Source organism: Zeus faber, assembly GCF_960531495.2.
Source record: "Zeus faber genome assembly, chromosome: 10".
NCBI classification, from domain to species: Eukaryota; Metazoa; Chordata; class Actinopteri; order Zeiformes; family Zeidae; genus Zeus; species Zeus faber.
Window position 1 is genome coordinate 6,392,400 of NC_137199.1, and position 23,577 is coordinate 6,415,976.

The 23,577-nt window shown below is 45.6% G+C and overlaps 1 protein-coding gene across 1 annotated transcript; it reads right to left on the reverse strand.

Annotated features, from left to right (window-relative positions):
* Positions 1 to 1,433: 1,433 nt before the first annotated feature.
* Positions 1,434 to 20,290, reverse strand: cenpu (centromere protein U). The gene is made up of 13 exons (XM_080008360.1): positions 20,157 to 20,290; positions 19,471 to 19,525; positions 18,343 to 18,436; positions 6,146 to 6,452; positions 5,193 to 5,277; positions 4,873 to 4,953; positions 4,647 to 4,782; positions 3,712 to 3,826; positions 3,380 to 3,458; positions 2,409 to 2,456; positions 2,139 to 2,200; positions 1,703 to 1,859; positions 1,434 to 1,568 (listed from the first exon to the last, which is right to left on the reverse strand). The coding sequence occupies exons 1-13, from the start codon at positions 20,159 to 20,161 to the stop codon at positions 1,455 to 1,457; spliced, it is 1,338 nt and encodes a 445-aa protein (XP_079864486.1). The 5' UTR covers positions 20,162 to 20,290; the 3' UTR covers positions 1,434 to 1,454.
* Positions 20,291 to 23,577: the final 3,287 nt, after the last annotated feature.

A 23,577-nucleotide genomic window follows, 5' to 3' on the forward strand; every position in this document is an offset into this window, starting at 1 on the left:
TAATAGTTGTTCAAATATTTGTGAATTGAATCATGTTTTGTCAAATACGTGTTTGTCGCTATGTTGGTGTGTTTCACTTGAGCTGGTCACCCCCGTCTTAGAGAATGATGATAGTTATATTGTGTAGTTGATCAAAACATGATATGATTGTGCTCTGAAGAAGGGGATTGGGATTGGCCTTAAATGTACAACAGAAATGCTGTGCCACAGGACGTCACAGGACGTCATCCCACAGGACGGAGTTATTGTCAGCAGTTCTTGATGATTAATAAAGAGTGGCTTTGAAAGTTGAGAATTTTAACTCCACTTGCAAATGAACTGTCTTGGATGTAAGGGCAGACAGATACCGTGCTGTATGCCAAGCCTGCCGACAACACAGGTAAAAAAAACAAACTAAATGACATGGTTCCAAATAGCAAATCATATGTACACAATATATGCAACACGCTGTGAGGTGGACGTCAGGAAGTTATCAATGAGCAGTGATGGAAAGTAATGAAAAATACAAGTCATTCCTTACTGTATATGGATATAAAAGCTATATAAACACACACACCGTCAAGCTTTTCAGCTATAAACTCACGTTAACGAAGACAAACAAACCAAAAACACCTTGTTTTCCGACTGAGCAGACCCACCCGAAGAAACTAGAAGCTACACAGTTCAGGACAAGCTTAAGTCCCAGTTCAGACTTGCATGTAAAAGCCCATGTTGTATTTTAAGAAGTCACCGAACACCAAGGTTAGCCTCAACTTGATTCTGAACAATACAAGTTTGTTAATGAACATTAATAAACATGTTTATTAATGATAAATCTATTCATGAACAGACTTATCATTGACTGACAGACAACGCCATTTATGTCAAACAAGAATTATGTTACAAAGCGAGCATCAAGCAACAGTTTCAAGTTTACCTTTTGAAACAACAGGTTGGATGAGCAGTGCCTTCGCTCGAGAAGGAAATGCCAATTTGGACAAAAGTACAGGTAAGAATTTGGAGCCAGTGGCTCGTGCAGCGGTCAGCCTGGCCGCAACGCTCTTTCAAACGTTCCAAGAAGCTGACTGGTTGAGAAGCACGTCTGTCACCGGCTGCAACCAGGTGTGACACAACCGGCAGCTAGAGTACAGAGCCAAGAATATTCATGTCACACTCACGTACGTCAAATTTATAAAAAAAAAAAAAGAAAATTACTAATCCGATTATCACATGCCCATCTTCCACTCAAAAGCATTAACATATTATTATAACATTGAATACAATTACCTGTTCTGTCTTCCACCCCAGCTGCCCCCTCCCACCTCCCACCATCCAGTAAAAATGAAACCATTGCAGAAGGGTTTTAGTGACACGTTCCTTATTCCCATTTTACTACAATCTGCTTTTGAAGACATGTCGCTCAGAAGGCGCTCCTTCTCTGGCTGCTGCTTGTGTATCGAAGGGGGGGGGGTACATCAAAAAGATTCCACAGTCCTCTCCAGTCGCTCATTGATATGTTTCAGCTGGTCTTCCGCTCGCAGAAGGCACTTGGTCTCCAACAGCAGAGCAGGCAAGCTGGATGGCCCGTACTAGAAGGCAGAGGAATCAATAAGAGGTGAAGCTCCCATTTGTATGGACATCGCAGATGACACATTTCAGGTGTGTAAAACTATTATAATATATATATTTTTTTTTTAAATGTAATTGATATTTGCATTCATACCACTTCTTTCTCTCTGGGGTGGGCTCGTGTGTGCTCCAGGTATTGTCTGTTCAGCTCGGTGATGCCACGGAGAAAGGTGCGGCTTCGCCTGAGGTCGGCCAGTCGCAGCTCGAGTTTGGCTTCCTCCTTTTGCAGCGACTGCAGCTGAAGCTCCGCCCTATTGGTCCAACACATACGCAATGCATGAGAAGCATTAAGAAGTATTACTGTTCGACACCACACATTGCTCCGTTTTTAATATGTCACAAAAAAAGGCCTTGATTAAATGGATAAAGTATAACATCGACAATTAGCCGTTTAAAACTTATAATAAGATCCTCTTGAGTCAACTGCATCACCTACCGTATGTTTAATGTACGTATTCGTTACAGACGTCTCCCAAGAAATAATGTCATAAAAAAAGAAAAGGGTCCATGGACTAAAAATGGCTCCTCACCTGATCAACTCATACTTGGCCTCCAACAGCCTCTCTGTTTTCCTTCTGATTGAAGTCCCCACCTGACACACACACACACACACACACACACACACACACACACACACACACACACACACACACACACACACACACACACACACACACACACACACACACACACACACACACACACACAGTGGAGTGACTACCGGCTCAGAAAGGGAAACAGTCCTGAGATGCCACTGCAGTGATCACATTGACTGACGTCTACAGATTCCTCGTCCTCACCTTAGCGTTGTCTCTTCTGAGGATCCGCAGCTCCTTGGAAGAGGTGATCTGGTGAGAAAGATAAAACAATTTGATTCACCACCGGCTATTGAACAGGTTGCTCTTTGTCCAATGTTACCTTCTCAGCCCGAAAGGGGTGCTGCAGCCTTGACATTCGGTTGGGCTCTTCCAATTGTGGCGGCTTTTAGCTCTGGTGATATTAACCGCCAGACCACGGAAGGAACAATACTTTTCAAAATCACAAGCAAGGTGCCAATGAAAAGAAGTAAACTCAGCTACTGAGAGTAAAGTCCTGTGGACAAAAAAAAAAACAATTGATCTTTTTTCTACTGAGGTTTCTACTTTTTCCATTGACTTCCATTTATTTGGAGGTCTTCTGCAGCATCTAGTGGCCATTAGCTGAACTGCAGTTGCCATTTGGTTTAAAGAGTGTTTAGGTTGTTGGGACCTGAAACACAAAGGAGAAGTTGTCCTCCCATTTCCCTGATGAAGTCTTTGCATTCTACCACCACAGGATAGATAATGGACCTCCGGTCAGCTAACCCTCCCCTGTGGCCACACCCTAAATGTTTTCAGTGCTATCCAACATCCCTAACACCTTGCAGAGTAGTTCCAACCAGAAACTGTTATACAGTGCAGAAAGCTTCTATTAACTATTATTCTATCTATCTATATCTCTACAGTTTGTTTCAGTGATTCCCATTTTTTTTTGTCTGGCCCCCCTTTAAGAATAGAAAAAGTAAGAAATTAAGTCACTCAAATAGAAATAAATAATCCAAACAACATTTTTTCCTGTTGATTTGTTATTATATGGTATGTCTCATTTAGTTATATAAGCTTTTGTGGATGTAAAATAACATTACAAAAATTTAATATAATGTCTATATAAATGAATCTAACTGTTATATTCAGACTCACATTTTGGGAGCCACAGCTCTAGATAAACAAAAGAATAAGAATTGAAGCCGCACCTTCTCAATGAGTTGCTCCTCGACAGAGGAGGAGAAAGAATCGATGGCCTTTCTGACTGCTGCCGACTCCACCGACTCCCTTCCAAAATACAATTTTGCATAATTAGCAACAATTTCAATAAATTGAAAAGCTGAGGAAACAGTCAACCGGCAGCAAGCCTGACCCGTGCTGGTAGGATATACTGTACACTTTGCGTAGGACAGAGAGATACAACGTACTGTATCCTATTGAAGCAGAGGCTTGATATGGAAAGATTACCCATAACATACTTGTCTCCCATGCCACACATTGATGACAGACTGAGATGGTTCTTATCGAAACAGTTCATTACTTGTATTCATCACAGAGGGCCAGGAAGGTATCCAGCACCACCAACGACTCTCTTCCTCCCGAATGACCTTGTTTCCTGACCCTCTTGTTGGAGTCCGGCTCTTCTGGTCCACTATCTGGAGAAATAAAAACAAAAAACAAAACGTAAATCTCTTGCAAAATCAATTTAGAACTCTCGCTCCTCAAGGGGACCTATTATGTAAAACTCACCTTTTCAGTGCTTGTGCACATACATTTGGGTCTCTGATGGGTCAACTAACACACAAACTGTGAAATAAGACAAATCAGTCAGTTTTTTGTGAGCTGTCTGTTTCAGAAAACGTGGCGAAATAGGCTGTTCAGATTTGAAGCTCCTTCCTACATAAAGAAGAATAAATACCAACTGTCTCTGACAAAACTGCAGACGATGGAAACTTAGTATTTGCAGTGTGTTTCTTTCCGTGTGTGTGTTCATGCTAGGTTTCCGTAACTGAATGAAACAAAAAAAGGCCGAAGCCCTGCCATATCACGCGGCTGCTCCAAGCTTTGTGCTGCGGTAAAAGTCGGAACAAACTCTTAAATTAGGCGTTGGAGATCTAATATGAGTGATGAAAAGTTTACAGAGGAATACAATGGAATCCGGAGTAAAGCTCAAACCCCATTGGCTCACACAACCCGGAACTCACACAGAAGAAAAACACCATGGTTTTGAGGCATGTTATAATGGCTGAGTCAGTGGTATTTTCAGCAAAAAACTTCAAAAACATGTTTTGGGGACCTCAGAGACCATATATTAACTTGTTGAAAAGGAGCATAATAGGTCCCCTTTAAAGAGAGTTTATGGATTGGATGTTTGAAATAAAGAAACAAACAATCATGACTTTTTGAAGAGTAAAGTGTTTATTATTTTTTATATATTTCTTATTTTTTTGGAAATATTCCTCCACTTTCTCTTACCTGATGATGACTTCCTGGCTGGCTTCAGCGGCGGTCGTCGTCCACCATTAACGGGCCTCTTGCTCGTCGAACCGGACGAAGAAGACTTCCGGGTTCCGCCACAGCCCTCTGCTCTGGGTCTCTTGGGACTCGGGCTCTGAATGAATGAATGAATAATCGTTTTTAAAAAGTTATGTTAAAATGTCTAACCCTTTTGTTGTTGGCTAAAGCTGCCCAGGTGTTTCACCTCCTCAGAGGACCGGATGGGCTGGCTTCTTTTCCGGCTGGGGCCCGAGTCTGAATCCTCCTCCTCGGTCCCCGAGCCTCTCTAGAAAGAGACCAATCACACTGTGTCTTTGTGTGTTCTTTGTTTTCTAGTCCTGAATCAATGTTGGTTGCTTTGCCACAGCAAAGATTTTGCCCAATTAAAGTGCTCAAAGAAAACGACTTCTCTCTATTAATTAAATCGGGGCTTCCCAACAGAATATGCTTGTAACTAAAATCTTGCTGATAATAACAAGGTTTTCAGTTTACATATGAGAAGAGAATAATAGATCATTTCCGTACAGGTGACCGAGAGCCACTGGACTTCCCGCTTGCCGACGGCTTCGTCCTTTCGTTTTCCTTCCCCACTCCTTTGTCCTTCCCAGGCCTGGCCAAAACAGAGAGAGAGAGAGGGCGGAGAGCTAAATAAAACAGACTGATGGTGAGAGAAAAGGTACCTGGGTGAAGAGAAATATCAAAATAGGGATATATAAAAAAAAAAACATTTGCACAACTTACAGGGAAACCAATTGCAATTGCTGGAATTCCTATTATTATTTATATTTCTTCTGTATTTTGTTCAATAACTCATCCACACTGTGCATTGGTAACTATTTTTCTATTTCAGTACGGTAGTCCAGGCCCCACAAACAATGGCACTGATTGGCCAATAGGGGGCGCATTAACAGGCATTCTTCCTCAAAGGCTCATCGCTGTCCTGGCAAAGTGAAACTTGATACACATATGCAGCTGGACATTCTGAACAATTTTGCAATTGGGACCTATAATGTCCACCTCTATTTTTTTGTCCCCATTATGATTTTTTCAGATGATGTGTCTTCAGAAATCAGTCAGAATGACGACACAATTTGTGGGGCAGGTCCACGGGATACGCATGAACATCATTTGAGAAAAAGCTAAGAGATTGGTCAAAATTGGCATAATTATTAGGCAATGAATTCAAAAAATAGGCTCAATTGATTAATTTGCTGTAAATTCATGACACAGTAATAAATCCACTTGAAATTTGTCAGGACAGCCATATCCATGATGGTAAACATGTCTACCAAGTTTCATGGTGATATCTTGATATTTGAAAAAATATATAATATATACAAATTTTAAAATGTGTTGTTTTTTTTTTAATGTTGCTAACACTGCAATTTTCCACCGGGAATGAATAAACTATCCATCCATCTATTTATCTATCCATCTATTTGTTGCAATAGTTGGTCAGCTTTCACCTTTGACATTACCTGGCTTTGGTCTTCCCTCTTACACTAATCTCATTCCTCGCCCTCTTTTCCTCTTCCCCTGCCTTCCCAACACCAGCCTTCTTCTTCTCCTCCTCCTCCTCCTCCTCCTTCTTCTTTCGTCGTGCAACTGCTGCTCCACGACTTTTCCTATCGGCGGCAATCCTGCTTGGAGAAAGGACCTTCCTCCCCTCTCTTCCTCCTCCACGAGCTCCATCTCCTTTCTTCTTCTCCACCTTCCTTCTGTCCGACTGCTTCCCCTGCGATGAATTCAAGGCTTCCTCCATAGCTGTGCTGTGGAGCGGGTTACCTAGGTAACCCAAGTGGAGAGAAGCCAGCCAGTCAACACAAGAGAAAGTCCCAAAAATTTGCAATTTGCAGACACAAAATTGCAGCTTCTGTTGAACAGCTTTCTCAAGACTTTCAAATGGGAAAGTGAATTAAGTGAATCGTTGCTTCCATTCTCAACCTTTTACTTTTCATTTAATTCACATTTGGAGTCTGTTTATTAACGTAGCTGGATTAGTTTGTGAGTTAAGCGTTCATTGTTTATATTTCACATATCAGCTTCTGGCATGAATACAGCACATTTTATCACTGGAATGAATTAATACTACGCATTTTAGCACTAGCACAAATAATCATCTTTAAGTACATTGCACCCATTGACAGGAGGAAGGCGGTGCTGGTTCTTCTTCATGGGTGCGAAGGAGAAGGCAGAAGTGGGTTCATCCCATTAACCAGAGGAGGATGCAGGAGATTTTCACAATCTGTATGTGTATTGATTGAGCTGTTTCTCTAATAAAGTATTTTCTTATTATTTTTGTTATCAGTTATTTGTGGTTTAATTATTAAATGAAGAAAATATGCAAAATTGATAAATTATTGTTTATTTGATAAAGGATATTAATGGCTTAATAATAGCTGATAAATAAATTGACATATTTCTCTATGACAAAAATCGATTGCTTGACAAGTCAGTTTGACTACATCCCACAAGTAGTGAGTCACACACACACACACACACACACACACACACACACACACACACACACACACACACACACACACACACACACACACACACACACACACACACACACACACACACACACACACACAATATGGCAGTTTGGCCATCACACGGCAACTCTAACCCTCCGGCACAGAGACGCAGATGACGGAGGATTGTAAACAAACAATTTATTGTAGAGTGGACTAGCTGAAATTAGCCCAGGAGCAGGTAGAACATGTCATGACACTGGCTCCTATCATGAGTGTCTGTGGGAATGGGTTTTTTTAATTGTTGATCATTAGCCCAAACAACAAGCAACAGGTATGCAGCCACACTGATCCCAATCACCTAAATCCAGGTCAGTGGTGGCTGCTCACCACACCATCCCCACACCACTAATATACAGTATATATATACACATCTGTGTGTGTGTGTGCGTGCATATATACACACACACACACACACACACACACACACACACACACACACATACATACATACATACATACATACATACATACATACATACACAATATACAAACATTACATATACCTGCGCTAACCAGCTAGCCCCGGTGCTCACTACGATATTCAACATCTCCCTAGCCAAGTCGATGGTCCGGTCCTGCTTCAAGAAATCCACTATTATCCCTGTGCCAAAGAACGCCATTCCAGCCTGTTTGAATGACTACCGTCCTGTGGCCCTCACCTCGGCTATGAAGTGCTTCAAGAGACTGATTAAGGATTACATCTGCGCCTCCCTCCCGCGCACCATTGACTCGCTGCAGTTCGCATACTGGCTGAACAGATCTGCAGACGACGCGGTCTCCCAGGTATTGCACACCACACTCACTCACCTGGATGGCCGGAAGAGGGGCTATGGGAGATTGTTGTTCATTGACTACAGTTCAGCTTTCAACACCATAGTCCCCACCAGACTGGCTGTCAAGCTACTGTAGCTAGGACTGAACACTCCGCTGTGTGCCCGGATCCTGGACTTCCTCACAGCCAGGCGGTTAGGGTGGGGAGGCACACTTCTAGCACCCTCAGCCTGAACACAGGGCTGTGTCCCCAGCCCCCTACTGTACTCCCTGTACACACGTGACTGGATGAAAAATGCCATACCAGTCGGTCAACATTTGTGGAGGTCGAAGGAGACTGCTTTTCCCCCCCTGTTTTTATGTGTATTTTTAGTTCTTTTGTCACCAGAAACTCACTGGCATTAAAGTACTACAACAAGAATACACTGTTAAATGTAAATATTAAATTAAAACACCATTTTTTAGATACCCTTTCCACCGACCCAGCATGGTTGACAGAGATTCTCAGACCCGATCACCATAACAACAAGGTGAACGTTGGAAATTGGCGGAGAAAATACAAAGGAGCACGCATTGGCATTCAGAATCAACTGAGAGCTCAAGCCCACCGTCCACCTCTACATAGCATCATTCTTGCAAATGTCCAGTCTCTGGAGAACAAGATAGATGATCTCAAGGCAAGGATTATGTTCCAGAGGGATATTCAAGACTGTAATATCATCTGCTGGACAGAAACATGGCTTACCTCGTTTATACCAGATCAAGTCATCTGTCCTTCCGAGTCATTCTCTGTTTTTCGGGGCGGATAGACCAGAGGAATCGGAAAATCCAGGGGCGGAGAAGTTTGCTTTATGACCAATAAAAAATGGTGTAATCCGAAGAACATAAAGCTCTCTCCCAGTCCTGCTCGATCGACCTCGAGTATCTGACCATCTAATGCTGCCCATTCTATCTTCCTCTGGAGTTTAATTCAGTTAACATCATGGTGGTCTATATTCCACTGCATGCTGACACAGTTGCGGCGATGGTGATAACTGGTGACTTCAACAAGTTGAACCTTAAAAACAGTTATGCCTAACTTCCAGCAACACATTACGTGTGCCACCAGGGGGGAAATAACTTTGGACTGTTTCTCGCCCACCTTTGGATAAGTCAGACAACACCGCCAATTTTTTTGATTCCAGCCTATCAACAAAGAAGTTTAGACAAAGCAGTTGTGACGAGGGACTTGAAGCGGAGTCCGACCAATCAGAGGCGATGTTGCAAGACGCACTGAGTGACGTCAACTGGGATATGTTCCAATCAAGTTCCAGCGACGTCAGCCAGTTTGCGGAAGTAACCACAGCTTACATAGCTATGCTAGCGGATAACATTGTCCCATCAGTTAAGATTAGACTTTTTCCCAAATCAAAAACCATGGGTTGACAAATCCATCCACGCCGCTCTAAATGCTCGCACCGTTTCTCACAACTCCGGCTTGGCATCCGGTAACATGGAGGGTTATAAAGCGGAGTCCTATAACATGCAGAAGGCGGTGAGTGCCGCTAAGAAGAACTCGTGGACAGGATGCAGAGACAGATGAAGCTGAACGACACCAGGAGCCTATAGCGGGGACTACGGACTATAACAGACTACCGGAGCAGCTGACCTGAACTCCTTCTAAGCACTGTTTGAGACCAGCACCGCTAGCTCGCCAACTAATAACTACATCGTCAGCGCTGGCTAGTGCGGCTGAGGGGAGTTAGAGAGGCAGATCACGCACTCTCCGTGACAGAACATGAGGTGAGGAGGGCTCTGTTGCGTATGAACACAAGGAAAGCTGCTGGCCCTGATGGCATATCTGGGAGGGTACACAGGTACCCTTTATGGTAACCTGCTAGCTCCTGCGTTCACCACAATTTCCAACCTCTCCCTGGCCGAATTCGTGGTCCCCACCTGCTTTAAGAGATCCTCAATGCTCCCTGGGACTGGGTTATGCTCCTCGGGGCCGGGCGTGGGGTTTGCTCCACAGCCCTCCGGCTTCTCTGGGGGCCCGGGGGGCTTCTGTGGGCGCTGGGCAGGGTGGTTGGGGCTTTCCTGCCGCTGTAGGGTGTCTACACGGCTGCGGAGCTTGGGGGGGCTTCGGGGGCCCTTTCTGCTGCTTGGATGCGCCACGTCATAGCACCAACCTTATACACCAGAACCAATTGGGATAAGTCATGTACTCACCGGTGGACACCTTACCCTTACACCCTTACAACCACCCACACCCACACCACACGCTGCCGAAAAGCGTCAAATAGTGCAATGCCTTGGACAACGTATGAAAACATTAGATATTTCACAAAAACTTAAGCGTGATCATCGTACTGTGAAGAGATTTGTGGCTGATTCAGAACACAGACGGGTTTGTGCAGATAAAGGCATAATGAGAAAAGTTTCTGCCAGATTAAGATTTCTGGGATTAAGAGAGCAGCTGCTAAAATACCATTACATAGCAGCAAACAGGTATTTTAAGCTGCTGGTGCCTCTGGGGTCCTGCGAAAGGTGTAGGATCCTCCAGAGGCTTGCAGTTGTGCATAAACCTACTATTGGGCCACCCCTAATCAATGCTCACAAGCATAAATGGTTGCAGTGGGCCCAGAAAAACATGAAGACAAATTTTCAAACAGTCTTGTTTACTGAGGAGTGCCGTGCAACCCTGGATGGTCCAGATGGATGGAGTAGTGGATGGTTGGTGGATGGCCACTATGTCCCAACAAGGCTGCGACGTCTGCAAGGAGGTGGCGGAGTCATGTTTTGGGCCGGAATCATGGGGAGAGAGCTGGTAGGCCCCTTTAGGGCCCCTGAAGGTGTGAAAATGACCTCGGCAAAGTATATAGAGTTTCTGACTGACCACTTTCTTCCATGGTACAAAAAGAAGAACCGTGCCTTCCTTAGCAAAATCATCGTCATGCATGACAATGCACCATCTCACACTGCAAAGAATACCTCTGTGTCATTGGCTGCTATGGGCATAAAGGAGAGAAACTCATGGTGTGGCCCCCGTCCTCCCCTGACCTCAACCCTATTGAGAACCTTCGGAGCATCCTCAAGCAAAATATCTATGAGGGTGGGAGGCAGTTGGCATCAAAACAGCAGCTCTGGGAGGCTATTCTGACATCCTGCAAAGAAATTCAAGCAGAAACTCTCCAAAAACTCACAAGTTCAATGGATGCAAGAATTGCAAAAGTGATATCAAAGAAGGGTCTATGTAACTTGGCCTGTTAAGATGTTTTTGATTGAAATAGCTTTTGATTTCAGTAAATATGACCTAATTCTGCAAATTCAACAAATGACCATTTTCAGTTCTTTACAACCTATAAAATGTTTTGAAACTCTGTTGTGCATAATAATTTGGAACAGTGCATTTTGAGTTTTTTATTTTTGAAAGAAATACTGTTATCATTGGGAGGTTTGTTCAATAACATTCAAAATATAGCCTAACGGTTGATGACTTGAAAATTATAGTGACTGTCATTTGCATCGACTATTTAGGAAAATCAGAGAAAAATATAATTTGCATAATAATTTGGAACGCGGTGTATTGCTGTTTTTGGATCTTAGAATGATGTAACATTTGCGCAGCCATTAGACTGGAGAACGTTTTTGTCGCTTTAAAACAAACACCAGCTCCATGTTGGGTTTGCTGGATTGCAAAACTGTGGATGAGATGGTTTATGATTAGTTGTGTTGCAATTTTATGGAGATGAATTATGTCTTGTTGCATACTATGCTCAGAAACTTGGTACCGGGGTTATTGGGTTGATTACAGCCTTTATCTTGCTACGAAGCAAACTGGCTCATTTCTCTCTGACAACGCCTCTCCATTATCAACATGTGCAACTTTCACTTTGCTCCTGTCACTTTGATGTGGTGCACCGATCCTACTCAAACTTCTCTTCCTTCCTCTTATGGAGATTCACATGACTGCTTGGCAGCGATAGCCGTTGTGGCTTCGGCCTGCCCGGATCTTGCTACTGAAGCTCTTGAAAAGTTAAACTATGGTGATTTAGACTCAGTGAGTATAACTATGAGGAGGAATTTTGTTTTGTCTGTCCGTCCATCATCAGTTTTGTGTGTAAAAACACTGTCTATTTTGAAGACCTGTTGTGTTTGCATTTCTATCTGTTGTAAACTGTCTTTTGTTTTATTTTGATTCCATGAATGTGTACGGGCCAATGTGAGACAGTGCGGTGTTACTGATTATTTCAGTTTCATGTTTTGAAGTTATAACCCTCCCATTTTGATCTTCTATTTGTGTTATTTAGGGGGTGGCCAAACTGGTCATTTGGAAGACCAGAGAGAACGCTGTCCTGGGTCAGTGGACAGTGGACCCAGCCCTGTATGACTGGCTTGCTCTCAGCTCGCCTCAGGGTTGAGTTTCAGTTTCATAAACTGATTGGACAATTGGACATTTTGGGGCGGGGGGGGGGGGGGGTACTCTGCTCTGTCCAGGATGATTCCCTTGTTCTTAATCTATGAATTCTATTGTTTTTATCTATACATTTTGAGGGTTTTATTCCTTTGTGATCTAGGTGGTAAGAATGGTTGGCAGCAGGGAAAGACCGCACCGGGAGTGGGCGGCTGGTTACCCAACCCACTACTCTCAAGAGACACCCAAAACCTTACTACGAAGAATCATAAGAGAAAACAACCCACGGGCCCTCCGAGAGGCGGGATGAAAGATGGGCCCAACAGGACGGACCATACGGTAATGATGGCAACAGAAACGGACAACAAGAACACCAGAACTCCAGCAAATGAGAAGATCCTCCTGAAGTGTGCATGCGGATGGGAGAAAGTGACCACATTTAGGAGTACGAATCCACCAGGGGAAATCAAGTGTGGTCAGAAAGGCCAACAGCAACCTTGCACTGCGTCAGCAGGTGAGACAAGAAGGACCAAAAGCCAGGGTAAAAACCACAGAGCTGAAGGACCCAACGTCGCTGAAGGCACAAGAGTCACAGAGGAAGAAGGTCCTCTGGTGGAGACTGAGCCCCCATGTGAGCACGAAGACCCAGTCCTCACCACCTCACACAGAACAGAGCCAAACGCAGGGACCAAGAAACCAGCCAAAAGGAGCAAGCTCAAGTGGCCGAAGTCCAACGAAGCAGAGGCATGGCACACATTGGATACAGACCTGATCAAGACCCTAGAGGGATCGTTGCATGGAGGGGCTGAGTCTAAGCTTAACCTGATTGGGGACATCATATACCAGACCTGCAAGGACAGGTTTGGCGAAATTGTCCCCGAACAGAGGACCGCCCTGAGAGAGAAGGGAAGGAGGGAAAAGGAAATCCTCCAGCTGGTGCAAAGGCGCCAGCAACTCCGCAAGAACTGGAGGAAGGCAACGCACGCAGAGAAAGAGGGTCTGAAAGCCCTGTGGGAGGAGGTCAGGAAAAGGCTTGCTGGACTTCACAGAGCTGAACGCATTCGCAAGTGCAGAAAACGGAAGCAAAAAGAGCGAGCCAGCTTCTTCAAGGATCCCTTCAGGCACGCCAGACAACTGCTGGAGGAGAAGAAGAGCGGCAAGCTTGAAACCACCAGGGAGCAATTGGAGCAGCACGTTAAAGAGCAGTACAGTGATCCGCCAAGGAGCGTCCCCTTAGGAACACCAGGATACGTGCCTCGGCCTGCACTGCCGACAGCTGAGTTCAACATCATGCCCCCCAAGCTCAGTGAAGTCAGGCAAGTTGTGAAGAAAGCAAGGTCCTCTTCAGCACCAGGCCCCAATGGAGTCCTCTACAAGTTCTATAAGAACTGCCCCAAGGTCCTGGAGCTACTATGGTACCTAACTCCAGAGATATTGGCCAATTCCGAAACATTGCCCTGCTGAAGGTAGAAGGAAAGATCTTCTTCTCAGTGCTAGCCCGAAGGATGACCAACTCCCTGCTAGAAAACGGCTATATCGACACCAACTGCCAGAAGGCAGGAGTCCCAGGTTTTCCAGGATGTGAAGAGCACTCCATGATGATCTGGGACCAGATCCAGAAGGCCAAGCGGGAGAAGATCGACCTGCATGTCATCTGGCTTGACCTTGCCAACGCGTATGGATCAGTCCCACGTCAGCTGATCAACTACGCCATGGAATTCTTCCACATGCCCACCTGCATCAAGAACTTGGTAGCACAGTACTTCAGCGATCTGCAGATGTGCTTTTCCCTCCAGGATTTCACCACTGGTTGGCAGCGGCTCGAAGTAGGAATCGCTATGGTATGTGCCATTTCTCCAATACTGTTTGAAGCAGCCTTTGAGATAATCCTCATCGGAGCAAGACAAATGGTTGGAGGGATCAAACTACCAACTGGTCAGAGGCTACCCCCACTGAGGAGCTACATGGATGACGTCACCAGCCTCCTTCAGACAGCAGCATGTACATCGAGACTGCTGAAAAGGATGGATGAGTTGATGTTGTGGGCAAGAATGAAGATCAAGCCCTCCAAATCTCGTAGCCTGTAGCTCAGAAGGAGTCAGAAATGACAGCACCATCTTTGTCGTTGGAGGAGAAAAAATCCCACTCCTATCTGAGCAACCCATTAAGAGCCTGGGGAGGCAGTACACTGCAGAGCCGTCTGATAAACAGATGGGAAAAACAGTCATGAAACAGCTCTATCACAGCCTGACAAGGATCGACCAAAGCCAACTTCCTGGGAAGTATAAGGTCTGGTGCTACCAGTTCACACTCTACAGGAGGGTAATGTGGCCCTTGAAAATGAGTGAGATCCCCTCATCGACCGCAAGTAAGATGGATGGAAAAGCCAATTCATTCACCCGAAAGTGGTTGGGGCTGCAATGGTGCCTATCTGAAACCGGTCTCCTTGGGAAGAACACACTGCAGCTGCCACTGCAGTCCATAAGTTTGGGCTACATGCAGGAGAAGACCAGACTGGTTTTCGAGCTAAGGGAGTCCACAGAGCAGTCGGTAAGGAAAGCAAACGCCAAGGTTCCAACCGGCCGTAAGTGGAATGCCCAAACCGAGGTTGACCAAGCTGTCGGTCGGCTGCAACACCAGGAGATAGTGGGCAGAGTCCAGATAGGAAGAGCAGGGCTAGGATGGGGAGAGGCGCCACGCTTCTGGTCCAAGGTCAACCGTAAGGAGAGGAAGGAGATGGTGGTGGCAGAGGTGACAATGATGGAGGAAGATCGCTACAAGATCAAGGCTGTGTCGCAGGGCCGACAAGGAAGCTGGACAACCTGGGAGGGAGTTGTTAACCGGAACATCAGTTGGTCAGACCTGTGGAAGATTCCACAGGCAAGACTCAGCTTCTTCATTCGCTCAACCTATGACACGCTTCCCTGTCCTTGGAACCTTCACCAGTGGTTTGGGAAAGAAGAATGCTGCTCACTCTGCAATGCCCCCAACGCAAGCCTCCAGCACATCTTATCAGGCTGCAAGATCGCGCTTTCACAGGGGCACTACAGATAGCGCCACGACCAGGTCCTGAGAAAGCTAGCCGAAGTGCTGGAGGTGTGTCGACAGGGTAACAAAGAACCACCATCACCATCCACCGTCGTTCCTGTCCCGAAGATCGCCTCTCCAACCTGCCTGAATGACTACCGTCCGGTGGCCCTCACCTCGGTGGTCATGAAGTGTTTCAAGAGGCTGATTAAGGATTACATCTGCGCCTCCCTTCCCCGCACCTTGGACCCGTTGCAGTTCGCGTACCAGCAAAACAGATCCACGGATGACACGGTCTCCCAGGTACTGCACACCACGCTCACGCATCTGGATGGCCAGAAGGGGGCCTATGTGAGAATGCTGTTCATCGATTATAGTTCAGCTTTCAACACCATAGTCCCCACCAGACTGGCTGTCAAGCTGATGGAGCTCGGACTGAATGCTCCGCTGTGCGCCTGGATCCTGGACTTCCTCACAGCCCGCCCCCAGGTGGTCAGGGTGGGGAAGTACATGTCAAGCTCCCTCACCCTGAATACAGGATCCCCCCAGGGCTGCGTCCTCAGCCCCCTACTGTACTCCCTGTACACACATGACTGTGTGGCCAGGTCCAGCTCCAACACCATCATCAAGTTTGCTGACGACACCGTAGTCGTGGGCCTGATCACCGACTGCGATGAGAAGGCCTACCGCGAGGAGGTGGCTGACCTGTCACTCTGGTGCCAGGACAACAGCCTACACCTGAACGTCAGCAAAACTAAGGAGCTGATTGTGGACTTTAGGCGTGGATCACAATCGAGGACGCACGCGCCCTTGTGGATTAATGGGACTTCTGTCAACAGGGTGAGCAGCTTCAGATATCTGGGAGTCCACATCACAGAGGACTTAACATGGACTGTTCACACAGACACTCTGGTGAGAAAGGCGAGGCAGCGTCTCTACCACCTCAGGCAGCTGAGGAAATTCCGAGTCTCGGTGAGGATCCTCAAGTCCTTCTACTCTGGAGCAGTGGAGAGCATCCTGACAGGCAACATCACTGCCTGGTTTGGGAACTGTACTGCCCAGGACAGGCGGGCCCTGCAGAGGGTGGTGCGTTCAGCTGAACGTACCACTGGAACTACCCTCCCCCCCTTGCAGGAGTTATACACCAGGAGGTGTAGTAGCAGAGCCCGTAGGATCATGAAGGATCCTCATCACCCCAACAACAGACTGTTTCAGCTGCTGCGGTCAGGCAAGCGCCTCCGCAGTCACACAGTGAGAACAGAGAGACTGAGACGGAGTTTTTTCCCGCAAGCCATTAGAACTGTCAACGCTGACCTCACCAGGGGTCCTAACTGAGCCATGCACTAGGCTCCACTACCTACTGTACTGTATGTAGCATACTGTACCGCATACTGTCACTGTTCAGGGTTGTTCGTGATGCCGTATTGCTGCGCCGTACTGTTGTATACTGTGCTGTATTATCCCAAACACTACCTCCCTCTATTCACATTCACATGCCACTTTAATGCACATATCTGTATATACATAGGCATATTCCCTCTATCTATTCCATTTTATTTTTATTGTATTTTATTCTATATATTTTTATTTTATTCTATAAGTATTCAACTTACTGTATTACGTTTTAGGAGTCAGTTAGTCGGTCTAATAGAAAGAATTATAATTTTTTTTTTTTTTCCCCCTAGGACATAGTGTGCTATCACCGGGTGCGTTGCATTACATTTCACTGCATATATGTATGAAAGTATGTATATGTATGTGACAAATAAAAATCTTGAATCTTGAATCATCAGCAGCGGACCACACCAGCTTTGTCTCAGAAGGAGGGCTAAGGAGAAACACCAGGCCAACAGAAAAATCAATGCCCTTCTCCCCCGGCCAGGAGTGGAACATGAGGGTTGACCTCGACAGGCAGCTCCGGTTCCCCACAGAGATCGCCACCACATCTCTCCGATCAGAAATAGTTGTGTGGTCAACCAAGGCAAGATCTGTGCACCTCATCGAGCTCACAGTACCATTGGAGGAGGGGATTGAGGCCGCCTTCGAACGTAAGAAGGCCAAGTACTCAGAGCTGGCTGCTGAGTGCCGGGAGGCTGGCTGGAAGGCTACCATCTACCCAGTGGAGGTTGGATGCCGAGGGTTTTTGGGGTTGTCAACCACACGCCTCTTGAGGGATGCAGGAGTGACCGGAGAGAGGCTAAAGAGGGCAACAAAGGACCTGGCAGAGGAGGCTGAGAAAGGGAGCTTTTGGCTCTGGCTGAGGAGGAAGGATAGGTGTTAGGGAAAGAACTCCTAACCCCAGACAACAGCCGCAGGGGAGAACAACTATCAGCTGCAGGGGGTGACGGGGAGACGTCCCTGTCACTGCTCCGCCACCAGGAGACGTTCCAGAATTAAAGGAGCGAAACGTTGGTGAATGGTGGTTTCTGGCTGATGACCCTGCAGCTGACCCATGGGCACCGGTGGTGTGACAGGCAGCAATGCCCAGCAGGCGATAACATCTTCCTGTACATTTACTGCAGCTGCTGTGTTGACTTTTCATGACCAATTGTGATTAAAGTTTTTTGTTTTTTTAAGTGGAAAAAGTATAACTGTGAGGAAAAAAGCGATTCTGTGAAAAATGTATAACGTTATGATTTGAACAATAAAACCAGGTTGAATATCACATGCTTTAAATTACCAACATTTTTTCAATGAGCTTTCAAGCACTTCAGCACAAACTGGGCTACTTTCAAGGTGTTCCAATACTTACATTTCTGAGGACACAACTCAAGCACCCTGTTTCTACTGGTGCTTGCAGGCAGCTAAGAATCTACCGCTGTTTCAGAATTAAGATTATGAATGACAACGTTAATAATGTGTATCACACAACTGAACACCATAATGGAAGTTAGTTAATGGGTACAAAAGCAGACCGTAAAAATATAAGACTGTACTGTCTCACCGAAATTCTGCTGTTCTCCCTCCAGGAAGCTTGCCCTCTCTATGATGGACAGGTTAAGGGATCCCAAACTCTCGGCCTGAGTCTCCGGAACCTTCTGGAACATGGACACAAACACAGAACGATGGGAACAGTCATACACTACCAGTCAGGAATCTGTCATCCTGTAAGAGGAAAAAGAGACTGGTTTGAACAGGGTTCATTCTGTCAAAAAGGACTTTCAAGTACTTTATCCCAAGTACTATTTTTTTCATTTTCAAGGACAAAACAAATATAATCAATTGTCAAGGTGATCTTAACTAATTAAAATATAATGTCAATCTCATTGACTATTATTTATATTCACACACACACACACACACACACACACACACACACACACACACACACACACACACACACACACACACACACACACACACACACACACACACACACATATATATATATATAACTATTAATCTCGTTGTCATTTACTATTATAAGTGTCTATTTCCAAACCATGCTTGATTAAATTTACATTTCCCTGGCATAATCTATGACAAATGCAATTCTGGAAATGGGGGGGGGGGGGGTCCTTTTTTAAGGACCTTTCAAGCACTTCAGCACAAAAAGGGCCATTCTCAACTTATTCCAGTACTTACATTTCTGAGGAGGAAATTCAGACACCTCAAGGACCTGGTGAGAACACTGTTTAAAGAATAATCCCTGTCCCTGACAATTTTGACCCAGATAAGAACATAAATTTTCCTTTATCCTAATGAAAAATGTAAGCAATGGATTTAATTTAATTCATTGAGAATCTCTGAATTATCAGGATTTTCTAGCTTACAATGCAAATCGAATAGAACATGTAGACTACCCCAAAACACAAAGATAAATAATGTATTTTTTTTTTTTTACCTGTGCTGTCAGCATTTTGGGCATACAACAAAGAGTATTTGTATTCTATTGCATCTAGGGCAGAGTTAGTCTGCAAGTGTAGTTCAAGTTCTCAACCTGGTTAATAATATAAAAGATAAATAATGTAATTTAAAAAATTTCAGTCCCAACAGGATGGAGGATGGAATTTAATCTATTCCATCAGACAATTGTATTATTTCATACTTCTACCGTGAACGAATAACTCACCTTGGTCGCAACTTGTGGGACTTTGAGCATCTTGGGTCCTCTCCTTTTTTTAGTGCTGCCAAGAAGCAGAAAAAAGAAAAGAGGACAAGGTCACGGTTAGTATTTGGTAGGCTTTAATATATATATATATATATATATATATATATATATATATATATATATATATATATATACACACACACACACACACACTTTATTTTATACACTGTATGTATACAAACTCGTACGGTTTCCTACTTTGTCAGAAAGTGAATTGTGCATAGAAATGTTTATTGTTAATTTTTACATTCATTGTTTATTGCCAATGTTTTGTTACTTTTTTTATTCGTATTACTTTAATATTATTGTCATTGCCTATTGTTTTGATGTGTGCTGCTGTAAACACCGCAATCCCCCCCCCCCCCCGGGGATGAATCGATCTAACGTTGACTCTGGCGCATAAAGAACGAACAGAATAATCAATCAGAATATCACAAATTTTAGGGTTCGCGTTGAGATTAAAGCCGGTACAATTCAAAGCGTGGGTCGTTTAATAAACCCTTGATACCGGACGTTTTTAAAACCGAACGTAGGACCTTGAAAGGAGACGCGCACAAACGAATATTCGGTCATATGTCAATAGATACCGGAACAACACCACACTAGTGAACTAGGACTGTTTACAACTGGTACCGAGTGATATTCACCTCATCGTTGTAGTGAACAGTTCCAACAATTCGAAAGGGTTCCAAACAAAAAACGTTAACACGTGTGACGCTGGCTGTAATGACTACTTTACTTTACTTTACTTTACTTTAAACACCATGAAAGGTTAAATGAGACCAAAACAACAGCAGCAGCAGCAGCAGCAGCAGCAACGCAGGAAACGTCGTCGGGAAACGCGAAGCAGGTTCCCGCACAACCCTTGTAATGTTTGGACTGTCCCATTTCTAAAGACACCGGGTCGAAACCGACACATCGACTTTTGTTAATCGACGGGACACTCTCTCCACGATTCAAAATTAAGTCTTACTTTAAAATCACAATGGTGTCGTCCGTGGCAAATATATCTGCTATGCGTTGCTTTTTTTTGTTGCTTTTTTTTTTTTTAAATGCGATACCATAATAAATTCGTCAACAGCAACGTCCCTGTTATATTCATGTTACGTTGGTTGCGTCTGGCTTCCTAGGGAAAGCGAGAGGGTTCAGTTTTGGTGAGCAGACGTAAAGCGAAAATTAATCACAGCACGAGCAAAGCGTTCAGCAATCGGGGTATAGAATTGCGAACATAAGGAGTATATTATTAGAATTGAACATCCCAAGTTGTATAGCTCATGTATCAATCATATTGTAAGTGTTCGCTACCTGATAAATCATGATAAAGACCTAACCTGCCTCCAGTAAAAAAATGGCTTTATTAAGTAATTCATTTATAATTGGCATTTAAATGAAGTGGTATAGGGGTTGAGGTTCCAACTGTATCTTAGACCAACCAGTTCAACCAGACAGGATACACCAATCACCTGCAACATTAAAACCACTGACAGGTGAAGTGAATAACATTGCTCATTTCGTTCCAGTGGCACCTGTCAAGAGGTGGGATTTATCAGGCAGCGAAGAAGTGAACAGTCAGTTCTTGAAGTTGATGTGTTGGAAGCAGGAGAAATGGGCAAGCGTAAGGATCTGATTGACTTTGACAAGGGCCAAATTGTGATGACTAGACAACTGGGTCAGATCATCTAAAAAGGGCAGCTCTTGTGAGGTGTCCCAGTATATTGCTCCTATCCTGAGTGTGTGCGAGGTTGGGGTTTTACCTGTTGCTCATTAACCCAACCAATGAGCAACAGGTATGCAGCCACCCTGATCCAATCACCTAGATCCATGTCATGTGTGGCTGCTCAAACCATCCCATCTTCACAACCACATATCCCCAACACCAAACTGAGGCCAGTAAGAATTCCTGGCCGAAATCTACTCCGCCCCACCACCAAGCAGAGAACAAAAATGAAAAAAAAATGTTGGAAGCAGACTCTGACACAGGGTTACTCACCTAAAACTACAGACTCTAACCCAGGGTTCCAGTACCTTAAATAATAAAAACGTTGGACTCTGAAACAGGGTTCCCATACCTTATACAAACAAGTGTCCAAAAAAAATTAACAGATCCCCTTCCAGAGGACCTGGGTCCCCGGAGCAGCAATGTCGACAGGCCTCCTTTCACCACCGCGACGACAGACTGCCCCCTCCTCCCTTCCTGAGCATGGGACCTCGGGCTGCTGTGCTGGCTCGTGACGCGTGGCCCGACTTGGCTGCTGCGGAGGCTGCTTGGAGGGGTGGCCTGGCTGCTGGACTCCTGGATGGCCCCAGCGGTGGCTGCTGGGTGGAGGAGCTAGCTGCAAACGGTTACCCATGTTGGTTGCTGTGGCTGCTTCTCCCCTGGTCCTCTGCTGGACCCCTGGGTGCTGCCGCTGCAAGTCGGGAGAGGCTTGGTTCCGGGGCCGCCCATTGATCCGCTGGTGGCTCCAGGGCATCTTTGGATGGCCCCTCTGCGTCCCTTCCCCATGCCGGAGTCCCTGTTCAGGTGCCACTGTAGCAGTTCCGCCTACCACACACCACCCAAGTGGCATTGTCAGGGACCTCTAACACAGAGACACAGACGACGACGGGTTGTAGACATCAGTTTATTGCAGAGAGGAGGCTAGGTGGATTAGTCAGGAGCAGATGGAACATGTCATGACAGGGCTCCTACCCTGAGTGTGTGTGAGATGGGGGTTTTAGCTCAACCATTGAGCCACAGGTATACAGCAACCCTGACCCAATCACCTAGATCCAGGTCAGGTGTGGCTGCTCAAACTATCCCATCTCCACACCATAGAGACTAAATAACATTACCCGATATGGTTACATGGAAAGTCAAAAGAAATGGGGATAAGGGGATAACACCCAGGGATATGATTGAGGGGCTATAATCTTGTAAATGACAAGCTGACCAATGGTAAACAACCTCTCATCAGTATAAAGCCCTCTTCTTCAGAACCAGGAGCAGACTGGGGCTTCTGGCTACTCTGGGGGCCTGGGGGTCTTCTGTGGGTGCAGGCGGGGTGCTCGGGGCTTTCCTGCAGCTGTGGGGTGTCTATGCATCTGTGGAGCTCAGGGGAGCTGCGGGATATTTCTGCTGCTTGGAGGCGCCACGACATAGTACCGATACACCAGCACCAATTGGGATAAGTCCTGTACACTCACCGGTGGACACCTTACACACACACGCACACACACACACACACACACACACACACACACACACACACACACACACACACACACACACACACACACACACACACACAACCCGAACGGAGGTTTGCGAATGTGGTATCAGCCAAACAGTGTGGAGAACGCTGATCTTTCCTTGGACTCTAGGAATCTGCCAGTAGCCCTTGGTTAAATCCAGTGTCGTGAAAAATGAAGAACTGGCGGAACTGGACTGACCCATCGGGTTTACCCACCAGCACGATGGGACAGGACCAGTCACTCGTGGACTCCTCAATTACGTCCAACATGGCCTCTATTTTAGCCTGCATGATCTTGTGTTTGTGTTCGGGCAGGCGATACGGCCGAGAGCGCACCTTCACCCTCAGGGTCGTCTCCACATGGTGGTGTATGAGGGACGTGAGGACTGGCAGGGAGGAGAAAACATCAGAGAAGCAATGCTGAAGTGCAGCTACGTCCGCCCTCTGGGACGGAGAGAGAGATGGTCACTTAACAGGGCCGTGGTATGATCGGTCACTTTTTGAACCTCCAGCCCCAACTCATCCCGCTCAATGACTAGTGTGACCAGATGCCCACTCCCTCAGTGGTACAGGCTGCGGGAACTAACCGCAGCCTGTACCCTATGCTTTTTTCCTTGTAACGAATTTCGAGCTGGACCATCGAATACGTGTGAATATCCCGATGCACACAACAAACCTCCCCGGGGTGAACCAGGCGTTGCTGGAAGAGTTTCCTTGCAGGTTGAGAAGTTGAACTCCACTTGCAGACTAACTCTGTCCTAGATGCAATAGCATACAAATACTCTGTGTTGTATATCTAGCATGCTGACAGCACAGGTTAAAAAGAAAAAGAAAAAAA

Excerpts from the sequence above, each read along its gene's own strand:
- cenpu (XM_080008360.1), bottom strand. Across the intron at positions 2,201-2,408 it reads TCAGAAGAGACAACGCTAAG|GTGGGGACTTCAATCAGAAG; the intron begins GTGAGGACGAGG and ends TGTGTGTGTCAG. Across the intron at positions 1,860-2,138 it reads GCCAAGTATGAGTTGATCAG|GGCGGAGCTTCAGCTGCAGT; the intron begins GTGAGGAGCCAT and ends TTGGACCAATAG.